Source organism: Dendrobates tinctorius, unplaced genomic scaffold, assembly GCF_039654945.1.
Source record: "Dendrobates tinctorius isolate UK_male_01 unplaced genomic scaffold, ASM3965494v1 ptg000230l, whole genome shotgun sequence".
NCBI lineage: Eukaryota > Metazoa > Chordata > Amphibia > Anura > Dendrobatidae > Dendrobates > Dendrobates tinctorius.
In genome coordinates, this window is record NW_027361897.1 from 2616991 (window position 1) to 2634350 (window position 17360).

The following is a 17360-nucleotide window of genomic DNA, read 5'->3' on the forward strand; positions in this document are numbered from 1 at the left end:
GCTGCAATTTTTTAAGTGTTTTTGGTGAATTAAACTATTAAGTCTCATTTACACGTTCAGTATTTGGTCAGGATTTCACATCAGGATTTGTAATGCAGAAACAGCAGTGGAGCAATCAGAGGAAAAGTATAGTAGAAACACGTCACCACTTCTGGATTTCTCACCCGCCTGGTTTTGACTTGCATATACTGAACGTGTGAACGTGGCCATTAACATACTGTAGACAAAGCAAACATTCACACTTTAAAAAAAGCTGAAAAAAGTGTAAAGAACACCAGAAACAAGCTGAAAAACAGGTGTTTTGAATGCAACATTTTTACTGCCAATAGAACATGTTTTGGCTACTGAAAAAAATGCATGTGAACATAGCCATAGCGTTTCAGAGTAAGATTATCTGTGGTGTTACATAGGACTACAGGTGACCTCTACTATATTATCTGTTCTCCGAGAGTTATCTCTGCTATCTCTGGTGTTACATAGGATGAGGTCACAGTCATATGACTGGTCACGTGAGCCAGGGAGGGCTTCTGTTCTGGAGTGTGTTGTGCATAGAGGGAATTATATGGCGATCGGTACACAGCCCCTTCTGAAACGACAGGTGGGCATGGTGGCTGATTCGGAGCGCGGGAAAACTGCAATCCCGGCCGGGATAGCGGGTGGGAGTGTCAAAATTGGACTGTCCCGCTGGATCCAGGACAGTTGGGAGCCCTGCTGTGTTATCTGCAGTGTTAAAAAAACAAATTAAAGGGAATCTGTCACCTACTTTTGGAGGGCTATTTAAATGAGGTCGGTCCGGTCCGATGGGTGGTGTTTCCGATCTTGCCGCCTCCCCATCCTTGGCAGCCGTCCGCAGTTTTTTCATGAATAGGAGTAGGTGTCCACCATTTTTCGTGCATGTGCTAAGCATTCTTGGCTCGCGCATGCGCAGTATGCTTTGCCCAACTGCGGGCAAAGCCGAAAAGCCTGACTGCGCATGTGCCGCTTAATTGGGCCCAGGAACACAGCAAAATACTTCTGGGGCTTAGTTAACTGGCGCATGCGCAGTCAGGCTTTTCATTTTTGCCCGCAGTTGGGCAAAGCTTACTGCACGTGCACGAGCCAAGAACGCTTAGCGCACACGCAAAATATGGCGGACACCTAATCCTATTCATGAAAAAACTGCGGCCGGCGGCAAAGGATGGGGAGGCAGCAAAGATCGGAAACACCGCCCATTGGACCGGACCAACCATTGGACCGGACCGACCTCATTTAAATAGCCCGCCAAAAGTAGGTGGCAGATTCCCTTTAAGAGGGGGTTGGGGGACAACGCTTTGTCTTGGGGTTGGGCCCCCCAATCTTTTCTGACCCTAGCAATGCTCCTGTGTAATGCTATTAGTGGAAGACCCATTGGCTGATATAAAGCCCCTGAATATGGGGACCACAGTGCCAGCACTGGCTCCAGGCCCCTCTGCCACCTGTATCCGCATCCTGCTCATGTATTGTAACCTAAATGTGTGTTTTTACAATGTTACCATTTGGGGCCCCACTTTAAACTTTTGCCTAGGGCCCCACTTTGTCTAAAACCGGCCCTGGCCGCAGGTGGAGCAGAGCCGATAAAGGCGTTAATGCAAGGCATTAAAGCAAGCCGTTAAAGGATTAAATCAGTTATCATCTGTCGGAAAGATGCGTGAGACTGCATCAAAGTCGGGTACACGACATAGGATGTAAATGTACTTATTATGTTATGACGGGGTTAAATTCCCAAGAGAGAGAAGAATCAGGGAGTGCAAACTTGTGGCAGCCTGACACTCTCCAAGCAGGAATGAATGTATGGCATGGATTTATTTGTGTCTTTCTACATCAGTTAAGGAATGTGCCCTTCAGACCTTGTGGGGGCAGCACATCCCTGGACCAGACCTCAGAAAACAATAAAACTGTTAAACCCCTTATTTAAAAGAAAAAAAGGGGGGTTGGTACTGTTAGCCAGTTGAAAAAAGATTAATTGTTCTCAGTGGAAGAAACAAAATAATAATCAGGTAGTTATACCTTTTAGTGGCTAAAAAAAATAAAATAAGTGCAAGAAATAAAGCAAGATTTCGAGACATCTTGGGTCTCTTCATCAGGCATGGTATAACAGAGTATCTCAAGAAAACAAAAAGCAGAGACTTGACGTGGTAAATGTACATTTAATAAAAACATAAAACCGAGTCCAGAGAGTGAATCCTTCATTAGCTTAGATTAGTGGTGTGAAAGTTTTGTCCCAATAGCCATGTAATATCAGAGACCGTGTGCCCTCACTATCTCTTGAGATTCCTCTGATTTTTGTAGTAAGTCAGTAATAAATCCTTGTGAGTCTGTTTACACATTGTGTTTTTGCTGCATTTTTTCCTGCTCTCTTGGCAGTGAATTTGCAAATTCTCTCTTCACAGAGGAAGAGGACCAGAACTCTAGTGACCCTTTAAGGCTGTGTGCACACGCTGCAGATTCTGCTGCGGTTCCGCAGCGGATTTGGCCGCTGCGGGTCCGCAGCAGTTTTTTCTGCGGTGTACAGTACCATTATTCCCTATGGGAATAAAAAACCGCAGTGCAGACGGTGCGGATATTTCCGTGCGGTTTTCCTGCAGTTTTGAAACCGCAGAAAGAATTGACATGTCAATTCTTTCTGCGGATTCCGCTGCGGTTTGCCATCTCCTCCATTGTGGAGATGCAAAACGCCAGAGCAATCCGCAGGTAAAACCGCAGGTCTTTTGACCTGCAGATTTACCTGCGGATTTTACAAAATCCGCGCGGCCAAATCCGCACCCCAATCCGCAGCGTGTGCACATACCCTTACAAGCCTTGTCACCTGACTTATAATAAAAGCCAAACCATAATTTCAATTTGCAGATGCTGAGATCTGTACTGATGAGGGGCAGCACCCCAAAACAGTGTCTGCAAATTGAAATGTTTAATTTGGCTTTTATTCTAAGTCAGGAGGCTTGTTAAGGGGTTGACATTGACTTTCAGGATTGCTACTTAAATTGGTGGCACTAGAGTTCTAGTCCTCTTCCTCTAGGAAGAGACAATGTGCATATTTAATCATAATGACAACCCAAAACATCCAAATGACCCTGATCAAAAGTTTACCTACCCCATTTCTTAATACCGTGTTTTGCCCCATCTAACATTAATAACAGCTTGAAGTCTTTTGTAGTAGTTGTGGATGAGTGTCTTTATTTTATCGATGGCAAAACTGCCCACTCTTCTTGGCAAAAAGCCTCCATTTCCTGTAAATTCCTGGGCTGTCTAGCATGAACTGCACGCTTGAGATCTCCCCAGAGTGGCGCAATGATGTTGAGGTAAGGAGACTGAGATGGCCACTCCAGAACCTTCACTCTGTTCTGCTGTAGCCAATGACCGGACGACTTGGCCTTGTGTTTTGGAGCGTTGTCATGTTGGAACATCCAAGTACGTCCCATGCGCAGCTTCCAAGCTGATGATTACAAATTTACCTCCAGTATTTGCTGATAATATGCTGCTTTCATCTTTCCTTCAAATTTAACCAAGTTTCCTGTGCCTTTGTAGCGCACACATCCACCAAAACATCAGCGATCCACCTCTGTGCTTTACAGTAGGAATAGTGTTCCTTTCTTCATAGGCCTTGTTGACCTCTTTCGAAATGTGATGTTTATGGTTGTGGCCAAAAAATTCAATTTTGGTCTCAATCACTCCAAATGACCTTGTTCCAGAAGTTTTGAGACTTGTCTCTGTGCTGTTTTGCGTATTGTAGGCGAGATTCTTTGTGACATTTGCACAGTAATGGCTTTATTCTGGCAACTTGACCATGCAGCCCATTTTTCATCAAATGCCTCCTTATTGTCCATCTTGAAACAGCCACACCGCTACTTTTCCGAGAGTTCAGTATTTCAGCTGATTCTGCCGGGGTATGTAAATTTTTGAGCACAACTGTATGTCACGCTCCGCAAGGAGAAATGTTACCTCTTGGATTGTTATTGTCACTTGTGCATGCTGATAAAGTTTAGTGCCCCCCCCCCCCCAAAAAAAAAAAAAATCTGATGCCTGTATTATTTGCTTCCTTCTTGCACTTACTCATTGCTTTCTGTTGGTGAAAAATCGCTGAAAGTGACATGCTGAAGTTTTCAAAAATGCAGCAGCTTTCCAATTCAGTCAGGAAAAAAAAAAAACCTGTGTGCATGAGATTTCTGAAACATCATAGCTTTTGCTGGTGTACTGTAAAACGCAGCTTAAAATTTGCATTAAAAATGCAACGTGTGAACATAGCCTCCGCACAGAACTGTCTGTCAGGCTATCAAAAAAAATTCTGATCAATATCTCAATGCCCTCTGATACACCAATAGGGAACTGATCCTTGCATTGGGGAAGAGTTGCCAAACCTGCATTCATGTAATGACCACAGACAGGATACAGATCTTCAATGCACAGCAGAACTATAAGGTTCCTGGGACATTCACATTTCCATCTTCCAATGAAGTTTACTTAATGTTGTGACTATTTGTCTTACTGGGGGTCTCTTTTTTTGGGGAAAGAGATCAGAAACTGAGGGCAAGGATGAGATTTCATTGTCACACGAATACAGACCAAAAAAAACCCCATCAACCTGTGTATCAAACATTTCTGTTGTCCAGGACGTAACATAAACAATATTAAAGAAGTTGTGTTAAAAGGCAACTTCAAATCACAAAAAACGCCAATGGGTCTGAACAAAAATGTATGGCAGTCTTTGATACTCTCCACACAGGTTTAAATCTGTCACAAGGATTTATGATTTACTACAAAATCTGAGGAATCTGCTCCAGAGATAGTGAGGGCACCAGATCACTGATCTTACATGTAAATTGGGGCAATAAAACTTTCACACCACTTTTCTAAGCTAATGAAAGGATTCAGTCTGAGCACCAGATGGCTGATCTTACATGTAATTTTATAAAGTGCTCTCAGTGAGAGAAACAAAATAGGAATCTTGTGGGTGTGATACTTTTTAATGGCTAACAAATTATAGTGAATGATGTTGCAAAGCAAGCTTTCGAGACAATTTGCGTCTCTTCATCAGGCTGATATAACAAAATATTTGAAGAAACCTTATTTATATACAGTTTAAAGCACATGCATGGTGTGATACATGGACATTTCAATAAACAAACACTGATCTTGAAAAGAGAATCCTTAATTAGGCAAGATTAGATAGTTGGTGTGAAAGTTTTGTGAGATCAAAGGGCTATTTGGGACAATAAAACTTTCACACCACTTATCTAAACTAATGAAGGATTCAGTCTGAGCTCAGTTTTTTTTTTTTTTGTCCATTTACTATGTCATGTCTCTGCCCTTTTTGTGTATATATTGTGTTTCTTCAGATACTGTTATACCATGCCTGATAAAAAGACCTAAAAAGTCTCCAAAGCTTGCTTTGTAGCATCACTTATTTAATTTTTGTTAGCCATTAAAAGATTGTAACTGCAAGTTTATTATTTTGTTTCTCACACTGAGAACAATCAACTCCTTAGCTATGAACAGTTCCGGTATTACCTGCCACAGCTGTTTCTCCTTTTCCCATACTGATAGTTCTGCTTCACGTCACTTGTGTTAATAATAATAATAAATTTTATTTTTATAGCGCCGACATATTCCGCAGCACTTTACATTTCAGAGGGGATTTGTACAGACAATAGACATTACAGCATAACAATAATCACATACAGTAGATTATAACAAATACCAAGAGGAGTGAGGGCCCTGCTCGCAAGCTTACAGTCTATGAGGAAAGAGGTAGACACGAAAGGTGGGTGGTAACAGTTGCCCTGATTGTATGGACCAGCCATAATGTTAAGTGTGTAACAGTACAGACACAGAGGGCTAATGGATGCATAAAGCATGTGGGAACATGATGCTGGGAACCTGGTTATGGTAAAACTTTTGGCTCTGCCACACAGGGATAGGTTAGGTTAATGTGTTGAGGCGATAGGCCAGTCTGAATAAATGCGTTTTCAGGACACGCTTAAAATTGTGGGGATTGAAGACTAATCGTATTGACCTGGGAAGTGCATTCCAAAGAATTGGCGCGGCACGTGTAAAGTCTTGGAGACGGGAGTGGGAGGTTCTGACTATTGAGGATACTAACCTCAGGTCATCAGCAGAACGGAGGGCGCGGGTAGGGAGGTATACTGAAACAAGGGAGGAGATGTAGGGTGGTGCTGAGCCATGGAGGGCTTTGTGGGTGAGGGTAATAAGTTTATACTGAATTCTGGAGTGGATGGGTAGCCAGTGTAATGACTGGCACAAGGTAGAGGCATCGGTGTAACGATTGGTGAGGAATATGATCCTGGCTGCAGCATTCAAGACAGATTGGAGAGGGGAGAGTTTGGTAAGAGGGAGACCGATTAGAAGAGAGTTACAATAGTCGAGACGAGAATGAATAAGAGAAACAGTAAGAGTTTTTGCAGAGTCAAAAGTAAGAAAAGGTCGAATTCTAGAAATGTTTTTGAGGTGCAGATGACAAGAGCGAGCCAGTGATCGAATGTGGGGGGCAAAGGAAAGCTCGGAATCAAGTATGACCCCAAGACAGCGGGCATGTTGCTGGGGAGTAATAGTGGAACCACACACGGAAATGGCAATGTCGGGTGTAGGTACATTAGTAGCGGGAGGAAACACAAGGAGTTCAGTCTTTGACAGGTTCAGTTTCAGATATAGTGAGGACATGATATTAGACACAGCGTTTAGACAATCGCCAGTGTTTTCTAGAAAGGCTGGCGTGATGTCAGGAGAAGAAGCGTATAATTGGGTGTCATCAGCATAGAGATGGTACTGGAAACCAAATCTACTGATTGTTTGACCAATAGGGGCAGTGTACAAGGAGAAGAGGAGGGGGCCTAGAACCGATCCTTGAGGAACCCCAACAGTAAGGGGAAGGTGAGAGGAGGAGGAACCGGCAAAAGAAACAGTAAAGGAGCGGTCGGAGAGATAGGAGGAGAACCAGGAGAGAACGGTGTCCTTGAGGCCAATGGAACGGAGCATAGTGAGGAGGAGCTGATGATCCACAGTGTCGAATGCTGCAGAGAGATCCAAGAGAATTAGCATGGAGTAATGACCATTTGATTTAGCTGTTAGCAGATCATTAGAGACTTTAGTGAGGGCAGTTTCAGTGGAGTGTAAAGAGCGGAAACCGGATTGGAGAGGGTCGAGAACAGAGTTTTCTGAGAGATAGCGGATAAGACGGGAGTGGACCAGGCGTTCCAGGAGTTTAGAGATGAAGGGAAGATTAGAGACAGGTCTATAGTTAGCGGCACAGTTTTGGTAGAGGGATGGTTTTTTAAGTAGTGGATGTATGATGGCATGCTTAAATGAGGAGGGAAAAATACCAGAAGAGAGAGAGAGGTTAAATATTTTAGTTAGGTGAGGGGTGAGAGCAGGGGAAAGGGACTGGAGGAGATGTGACGGAAATGGGTCACTGGTGCAAGTAGTTGGGCGAGAAGATGCAAGGAGCCTGCTTACTTCTTCTGTGACTGGTTCAAAATCAGAGAGTGAGTTAGATGCAGTGGGGGAGGGAGGACAGTGCATGGTATGAGGGGATTTGGAGATAATTTCCTGTCGGATCTGGTCAATTTTTTCTTTGAAGTAATTGGCCAGATCGTCAGCTCGGAGCTCCGTGGTTGGGGCCTGTACTCTTGGATTGAGTAGAGAATGAAAAGTGTCAAAGAGACGTTTCGGGTTATTGGACAGTGAGATGATGAGGGTGTTGAAATAGGTTTGTTTGGAGAGGTGAAGGGCAGTGTTGTATGTTCTAAGCATAAACTTAAAATGGATGAAATCTTCGTGTAGATTGGATTTTCTCCACAGACGTTCGGCGCACCTGGAGCACCGCTGCAGGAAACGTGTTTGCACCGTGTGCCAGGGTTGTCGCCGTCTGCGTTGTGGTGTTCTATTTATAGGGGGTGCAAATTCATCCAGGGCACTTTGAAGTGTTTCATTGTAATGCTTCAATGCAGAATCAGGACATGAGAGGGAGGAGATAGGGGCCAATGAAGACTGCAAGTTCTTCAGAAGTTTCTGGGTGTTAATGGCCTGTATGTTTCTATAAGTCTGGACAGTGGGGGTGACCTGAGCAGCCTGGCAGTTCTTTATAGAGAATGAAAGAAGATTGTGGTCAGAGAGCGGGAGAGGGGAGTTTGCAAAATCATCCACTGCACAAAGCCGAGAGAAGACCAAGTCGAGGGAGTTTCCGTCTTCATGCGTTGGAGAATTAGTAAGCTGCGAAAGGCCAAATGAGGAGGTTAGAGATAAAAGGTGAGTAGCAGATGGGGAGAGGGGAAGAGCAATGGGGATGTTGAAATCTCCCATGATGAGGGTAGGGATGTCACAGGAGAGAAAATGTGGAAGCCAAGTGGCAAAATGATCCAGGAACTGATGGGAGGGGACGGGAGGACGATACACCACCGCCACTCGCATGGAGAAGGGGGTGTAGAGTCTGACGGCATGGACCTCAAAAGAAGGGAAGACAACATGAAAGGTACATTTTGGTGATAGGAGCAGACCAACGCCTCCACCAGCTCTATTGTCTGATCTTGGGGTGTGAGAGAAGTGTAGCCCCCCGTATGAAAGAGCAGCAGCAGCAGCGGTAGTATCTGACTGCTGGATCCAGGTTTCAGTAAGAGCCAGGAGGTTAAGAGAATTAGAAAGGAAGAAGTCATGAATGAAGGAGAGTTTGTTACACAGTTTGTGTTATTACTGCACTATTCTATGTCCTGTTGTGTATAATTATGTGACTCTTCAGATTTTGTGTTAGGGTACCGTTACACCTAGCGATGCACCAGCGATCCCGACTAGCGATATGACGCGGTCAGGATCGCTGGTGCATCGCTAGGTGGTCGCTAGTGAGCTGCCACACAGGCAGATCTCACCAGCGACATCGCTGGGGTCGGGGATCGCTACTTACCTGTCAGACGCGGCGATCCTGCGTCCTCCCGCCCGGCTCCACGCGTCGCTTGTCGGCGCCACAGGAAGCGGCCGACGAGGAATGGTCCAGGAGCTTCTCGCGCGATCAGCGATGAGCAGTGGGGGAGCCGGTCGGAGGTATGTATCACATGCAGCGATATCGCTAGCAATATCTCTGCAACGTCACAAAATCGGTGACTTTACAGCGATATTGCTAGCGATATCGCAGTGTGTAACGGGGGCTTTACATTGCGCCTGATGTAGAGAGTAAGGCAAATCCAAATGCTTATCACTACTTTGAACATATAGTTTTAAGAAAATGCAGTGAGTGGTGCCGTATTGTGGCATCTGTCGCCTATGGGAGGTCATTATGTACAGTCATGTCTTAGGGTACTGTTACACCTAGCGATGCACCAGCGATCCCGACTAGCGATATGACACGGTCAAGATCGCTGGTGCATCGCTAGGTGGTCGCTAGTGAGCTGCCACACAGGCAGATCTCACCAGCGACATCGCTGGGGACGGGGATCCCTACTTACCTGTCAGACGCGGCGATCCTGCGTCCTCCCGCCCGGCTCCACACGTCGCTCGTCGGCGCCACAGGAAGCGGCCGACGAAGAATGGTCCAGGACATTCTCACGCGATCAGCGATTACCAGCGGGGGAGCCGGTCGGAGGTAAGTATCACATGCAGTGATATCGCTAGCAATATCGCTGCAACATCACAAAATCGGTGACTTTACAGCGATATTGCTAGCGATATCGCAGTGTGTAACGGGGGCTTTACTGGATGCCGCTGTATGGAATGGCTCAACTTGCTGCAATAAATAAGACGTCCATGAAACGTGGCTGCAGATTTTCCAACCTAAACTAGACAGCTTCATAGTCATATGAGACTGTTGTGTTTATGAGACTGTTGTGTTCGACAAGTTGCACGCAGGCCGTATACAGAAGTATTTTAGTCGCTTAATTAGGGTGTGTATATATTATTCTTTTGTTATATCGACCTCATTGTGACATTGTAGTGAAGGCTTTTGAAAGTCTGATCCAGATTCTTACTGCTCTGGCTCGGAACATTTACGGTAGTTGATCTGTTTAAAAGAAGAAAAAGTAATGACGTTTTTGGTTTCTGTATTTTCCCACTTTTTGTTCCTGATAAAACAGTGACCTCTTTCTCTCCATAGACACAGATGCGTTCATCTCTGCCCTAAGAAGAACTATCAGCAGTGAGTCTATGCAGCTGCAGACCGACGCTGTTCAATCTTGGAATGACAAGTCTTCCACAGTATCTCAGAGATCGAGAAAGATATCATCACCACCTAATAAAGGCACTGAGCTCTGCGTAAGCAGCAGGAAAGCGAATCAGAAAATTGTAAGAAATTACGAAGCATTTTGTCAAAATTGCGGAAAAAGTTTGCTGTCACCAAGGGTATTACTGAAGAGACTAATCTTGCCTGTCAACTCACAGGTTTATGTAGGAGACAGTGGAGGGTATAAAATATGTTCAGATAATAAAGGTTTTCACGTCCCCGGCAGTGATACTGGCCCGCACTCGCCTTCTATGAGACTCCGGTCACATTCTAGAAGTAAACGTGCGCTGACCATTTTGGGGAGATCTTCTTTGTGTATTGGCCGGTATTTTGATATTAAATGTCAGACTACGATAAGTAGCCGAACCAAGCATATTCCTTTACAATCTCCTAACTTAAGGTCAGATTTACAGGCACCTCCTGACTTGTGCCAGGATGATATAACACCGAAGAATAACATGGACATGGTTGTTAATTTGAGTCCGTTTGGTAAACAGGTATGATCATACGTAGCCTGATATTAGTGTATAGAAGTGTTTTTCTTCTTAAATCACAAACTTTGTGGTGTTCTTTGCAGTATTCAGTAATCACCCTATTGCTGTCACCCAAAAGGGGAAGCTGTCACCCAAAAGGGGAATGTGTCATCATAAATCCATCTATCATATAAATCAGGTCTTTATGATAAAAATCCCTTCTTCTCAAGCAACGCCATGGTCTTTTGGGGTTTTGAGAAAAAAAAAAAATATCTTGAAGTATTGTGCTTTTAATTTTGGTCACCAAGCCTTACCATTAAACTTATTCCTGTTTTGTAGAAATCACTTTTCAGTAGTAATTTTTGCCTTTTAATGGGTGTCAGGAGCACTTTTGACAAAAACTTGGTGAAATCACCAGCCGGCCCACACTTTTATTAAATAAAAATGTCAGAATCATATTGGCGATAGCTAATCGTTAAAGAAGGATTACACCGTTGACAGTAGGTGAGAGTCACCGCTGCCCTCCCTGCACAGTGATCTCTGGACAGATCACAGAGCATGCTCAGCAGCGCTCTCCCATGTATATCAGTAAGGGTATGTGCACACGTTGTGGATTCCTGTGCGGATTTTTCCGTGCAGAATCCGCATGTAAAATGACCTGCATTTTACCTGCGGATTCACTGCGGGTTTTCTGAGTGTTTTTTGTGCGTATTTGCCCTGCGTTTTTACACCTGCGGATTCCTATAATGGAATAGGTGTAAAAACGCTGCGGAATCCGCACAAATAATTGACATGCTGTGGAAAATAAACCGCTGCGTCTCTGCGCGGAATTTTCCGCAGCATGTGCACAGCGGTTTTTGATTTGCATTGGGTATAATGCATAAGAATCTGCTGCGGATACGTAGGGTTGGATCCGCACACATCCGCAACTTGTGCACATACAATCATTTCTAAACTTCAGGTACCTATGGTCAATGTGGCTGCTGTAAGACTTGGCTCTGAATGCAGGTAGCAGAGCAGCAACTCGGGCAAGATTACCGCTTCCTTAATTATCTACAAATTACATTTTTTAAAAGCTGCTATCGGAACTTAAAAAAACATTTCTTAAAAGGGAATCTGTCACCTATTTTTTCATCTGTAAGATGCGGCCACCGCCATCGGGCTTATCTACAGCATTACAGAATGCTGTAGATAAGCCCGTGATGAAACCTGAAAGAGAAGAAAAACAAGTTAGATTATACTCACCCAGGGGCAGTCCGGTGCGGTCCGGTGCCTCCTATCTTCTAGTGATGACGTCCTCCTCCTTTCTGTCTGTCGTGGCTCCTGCGCAGGCATACTTTATCTGCCCTGTTGAGGGCAGAGCAAAGTACTGCAGTGCGCAGGCGCCTGGCCTCTATGACCTTTCCCGGCTCCTGCGCACTGCAGTACTTTGCTCTGCCCTCAACAGGGCAGATAAAGTACGCCTGCACAGGAGCCACGACGGGCAGCAAGGAGAAGGACGTCATCGCTAGAAGATGAAAGGCACTGGACCCGGACTGTGACACCGCACCGGACCACCCCTGGGCGAGTATAATCTAACTTGTTTACTCCTACGCCTCATTGGGGGACACAGAGACCGTGGGTGTTATGCTGCTTGCCACTAGGAGGACACTCAGTAAACACAGAAAAAGTTAACTCCTCCCCTGCAATATACACCCTCTCGCTGGCTGGGAATTCCCCAGTTCTTGCTTAGTGTCTGTAGGAGGCACTTGGGTCTGGTTTCAGACCCCACCGTTTTTATTTTATTTTTGAATTTTCTGTAAATTTTTATTTTTTAATTAACGGAGTGAAGGGGGCGACTGTTCCTTTCTACGGCCCGCTCTCCCCCGAACCAACAACAGGCAAGCACGTGGAGTAACCCTTCACGTACCTTTCCTGCGACGAACGGGGCTGATTCCTCTGACGATGGTTCTCATGATGGTCGAACGGATACGAGGGCAAGAGCAACAAGATCGCACAGGAGTGCATGGAGAGGACCTGAACAGCGCTTTTTCGGATGCCCTGAATCAGCCCCAGAGCTCTCCGTCCCCTTACCCAGAGGGAGGACCGATTGAGCATACCTCTTTAAGCTCTCCGTCCCCCTACCCAGAGGGAGGACCGATCGAGCATCCCCCCCATTCAAGAACTCCTCCAGCTCTGCTACATCAGCCCAGGAGGATAAGAAGAATGGACTTAGGCGCTGGCTTAGGCACTGGAGTTGAGGTATGGGGTGGGGTCCTGCCCCCGGGAGAAGCGATGACTTAGCGTCATCTGCGGTGCACCAGCGTCCCATCGTGTCCCCCCCGCGCGCTCAGCATTTTCAGATGGCCCCAGAAATTTAGTCCCCTGCCTGCTAGGCCGCAGTTTCAATAGCGCCGCCCCGGCGCCTACCGCGGGTAGGTCAAAAATTGAGCCCCCTGCTTTTCCGGCCTACTAGGCCGCAGTTTGAATAGCGCCGCCCGCGCTATTGCCGCCGCCGCCCCCCTCCTCTTGCTGCCTCCCGCTCCTAACGAGAAGCGCAATTTTAATCTCGGGGGCCATGTCTGTTACCTCTGCTGCAGTTAACCCTTGCAGGAGCAGCCGAATACCGGGCGACGCCACAGGGCCACCGGTTTTCCTCCCGGGGGGACATAACACAGGACCGAGGGTAAGCTGCATCTGCCCTCAGGTTAAAGCTTAACCACTTCCCGGCACATTCGCTGCAGCCAGTCTCTGCCGTTAACCCTTACTGGAGTGCTATGCATCTCTCAAACGAGACTAAACGGGCTGTTAAGAAAAACACCGCGTTTTTAACCGTGTGTTCCACTTGCAAGTCTGCCAAACCCAGTGCACAATCTAATCCCAAACTGCGCCCCGATCTGCGCTCCAACGCCCCTCGCAGTGACTGCTGACGGGCTTCCTGCGTCTGGTACCCCTGAGTGGGCTGCGCCCTGTCACGGTCGGTGGAGTCTCTGACCCAGTCCGGGAGGACTATTTAAGTCAGGAGCCATACTCGTCCAAGGGATGGTCAGGTCTCTGAAAAAGCGGACACATGGCGCGTTCCCTAGTCACCTTCGCGCTTCAGCATCAGTGACTCCTGTCTCTCGCTCGCCTCTCCTGACTTTGGCAGCGAGCATGCCTCTGAATTTGTATCTGACGCGTCAGCCCCTCAGAATCCCCCAACTGATCAAGAGTCGCTTGATTCTCTTATAGAATCAGTCAACAGGATTCTGTAGTTGGACAAGGAAATTATTCCCGCTCCAAAGCTCCGTCTCATCTATGGAACAAGCGTGTGCGCTGTTATTTACCAGCGTCCACATAAGTGGCTCACTGGGCAAAAGTATTCTCTGGCTAAATACTCCAGACCTATTGAAGGATTGATTACAGTTCCCTCCGGTAAACCTTCCTGTACCGCGTCTTGCTTCTACAATGCTCCTATCTGTTTTCTGAGGGTGCCTCAGTCAGAAACCCCTCCGATCGTCAAAATTGACTACCTGCCGTTCAATATTTGGAAGCCTCAGGAGTGGCTTTTTCTCCATCCTTCGTGGCAGTTTAGGTCACCAAGGCAATGGCCGCTTGGGCAGAAGTCCTGATTATTTCATTCTAGGGCACCAATCTTCTCCGCAGGCAACCACTGTCGCCAGCCAGATGATTCATGCAGCGGTCTTTGTAGTAGACGCTTCTTTTGATACCACCAATTGCGTGGCTCAATCTGCCACTAATGTGATCTCCATTTGAAGAGCCCCAGGGCTCCGCGGCTGGTGGGCACATGCCACATCGAAAAGATCGTTGACTTCTCCCCCCCTTTCAAAAGGGTCGTCCTTTGAAGAGAGACTAGACCAGCTCATTTCTGATTTTACCAGGGGGGAAGAAAGCAAATTCCTTCCTCAGTAAAAGGGCGCTGGTCAGCTGTTTCACAAGCAACAGCCGACACGTTTTCGATCTTCTCGCATCATATGGACTTATCCGTTCTTGGAAACCCAGGCCTAGGGATTCTGGATCTGGGGGAGCCAGATCTCATAGATCTACCCAATGACGGCAATTGGGTCAGGAGGCTGGTGTTCTTCGGATACAATATAGAATTTCTTCTCACCCTTCAACCCGGGGGTTTTACTTTACTTTTCCCCCAAGAGAAAGACAAGAGTCTTCCTTCGGGCTGTTCAGGCTCTGCTAAAGGACGGAGTCATGAAAGGTTTAGGATTTTTTATTCAGACCTTTTTTTGTGGTTCCAAAAGAGGACGGGACGATGCGACCCATTCTGGATCTCAAATTGTTAGATCCGTTTCTCAAAGTACGGTGATTCCGAATGGAAGCTCACCCATCAGTTGTCGCTTCTATGGGAAAGGGGAGAGTTCCTAGCATCCACCGACATCAAGGACGCTTACCTTCACGTTCCGATCTGCCCGTCCCTTCAGGAGTTCCTGCGTTTTGCAACTCACGAGAAACACTTCCAGTTCTTGGCTTGTCCTTCGGACTCGCCACCGCTCCCAGGGTTTTTACCAAGGTCATGGCGGCTGTCATGGCCATTCTTCACTCTCCAAGAGTGGTAGTGTTACCGTATCTGGACGCCCTGCTCATCAAGGGTCCGTCCATTCCAGCCGTGAGGAATCTGTCGATAACAGGTACACTTTCTCGCCTAAGGTGGAAGGTAAACTGGGAAAGGTCTTTCCCGGGACCCGGCTCGCACTTCCCGCGAGTTCACCACCCTCCCTCAGGAGAGACCCAAGCCTTACATCAAGCAGCGTGGTCTCTCTTTTTGACCAGTTTCTCACTCCATCCGTTTCACCATGGGAGTTCTCGGAAGGATGGTGACAGAGATGGAAGCAGTTCCGTTTTCCACCGTTCCACCTCCGTCCTTTACAACATGCATTGCTGTTAGCTTGGAACGAGAACCCGTTCTCCCCGGATCGTCAGATTCCTCTGTCCCTGTGGGACAGGCAAGCCCTCAGGTGGTGGACACTGAGGTCCTCCCTGAATCAAGGGAGGTCTTTAAAGATCAGAGCGGAGGGAGTACCAGTGATCCCAATCACGCAAGATTGGCCGCGCCGAGTAAGGTATGCAGAACTAATACAACTGGTCGCCGACGTCCCCTGGCAACTTTCAGATCGTATGGACCTACTCTAGCAGGGCCCGATTTACCACCAGAGCTCAGAGGTCCGGTCTTTGACGGCGTGGCCGTTGAATCCTGGTTTTTAACTGAGGCTTGGTTCTCTCACGTTGTGATCTCCACCATGATTGGTGCTAGGAAGCCTGTGGTCATGCGCATATATCACCGCACATGGACAAATTTCTTTTTCGCGGGCAAGGTTCATGGTCAATCATTTCTGGTGTTTTCCATTCTGGCCATATTGGAATCCCTTCAATCTGTATTTAGATCAGGCCTCGTGCTTTGCTCGCTCAAGGGCAAAATTTCGGCCTTGTCAGTGCTTTCCCAATTTGACACCAGGCTTCAAGTCAAGATGTTCATTCAAAGAGTTTTCCATGTGGCGTCTCCTTATAGAAGGCCACTCATAGGGCCTTAACCTGGTTCTCGGGGCCTTCCTTTTTGGATTGCTGCAGGACGTGCCACTGACCATCCTCTCGGAAAGTGGTCTTTCTAGTGGCAACTACGTCAATCAGACGAGTTTAGAAATTGTCAGTCCTGTCCTGCCGCTCTCCTTTTCTGCATTTTCATCAGGAAAAGGTAGTTCTCAGGATGTCCCCGTCCTTCCTGCCCAAGGTCCTCTCCTCTTTCCATCTCAACGAGGAATTTGTTTTGCCTTCCTTTTGTTCCGGCGCCAGTCCATTGCATCGAGAAGGCACACCACACCCTGGATGTGGTTAGGGCGCTGAGACGGTACACTTCGCGGATGGTTTCCTTCCACAAGTCAAATGCCCTGTTCATGCTCCCAGAGGGGCATCAGAAAGGTCTAGTCGCGTCATAAGCAACGCTATCAAGGTAGATTCGCTTGGCGATTCAGGAATCCTATCGTGTCAGGAACGCGCCTGTCCCAGCTGGGATTAAGGCGCACTCTACCCGGTCAGTGGGCGCCTCTTCGCCCATTTGGCACCAGGCCTTGGCAGACCAGGTGTGCAAGGCTGCGACTTTGTCCAGTTTGAATTTCGTAATTTCTTGTAAAAAATATGCATTCTCAGGCCTCTCCGCGAGGCTGCGACTTGGTCCAGTTTGCCTACCTTTACAAACATTGCCTAATTCATTCTCAGGCTTCTGCGGATGCAGCTCTCGGCAGATGCAGTCTGCAATTCGCAGTACCACGGTGTTAACTCAGTGGTACATGGGGTATTAGCAGAAATATCCTACCCACCCAAGGACTGCTTTAGGACGTCCCATGGTCTCTGTGTCCCCCAATGAGGCATAGGAGAAATAGGGATTTTTGTGTACTCACCGTAAAATCCTTTTCTCCGAGCCAGTCATTGGGGGACACAGCACCCACCCTGTTTGGCCTATTGGCTCTCTGTAGCATTTTTAGGTTTTGACAGAGTTATGATTGTCATACGTTTAATACTCCAACTGCTTTTTTCACCGAACTGGGGAATTCCCAGCCAGCGAGAGGGTGTATACTGCAGGGAAGGAGCTGACTTTTTTCTGTGTTTACTTAGTGTCCTCCTAGTGGCAAGCAGCATAACACCCACGGTCTGTGTCCCCCAATGATTGG

The 17360-nt window shown here is 46.9% G+C and overlaps 1 protein-coding gene across 3 annotated transcripts in view; it reads left to right on the forward strand.

Annotated features, from left to right (window-relative positions):
• The window catches only part of SLF2 (SMC5-SMC6 complex localization factor 2), a 137524-nt gene that overhangs the window by 29838 nt on the left and 90326 nt on the right, over window positions 1-17360 (forward strand). For 2 of the 3 annotated variants that reach the window (XM_073555775.1, XM_073555776.1), the window contains one exon: window positions 10109-10731. In XM_073555775.1, the coding sequence (XP_073411876.1) occupies window positions 10109-10731 (623 nt within the window). The remainder of the gene's footprint in view (window positions 1-10108; window positions 10732-17360) is intronic. The other variant, XM_073555777.1, reaches the window with a different exon arrangement.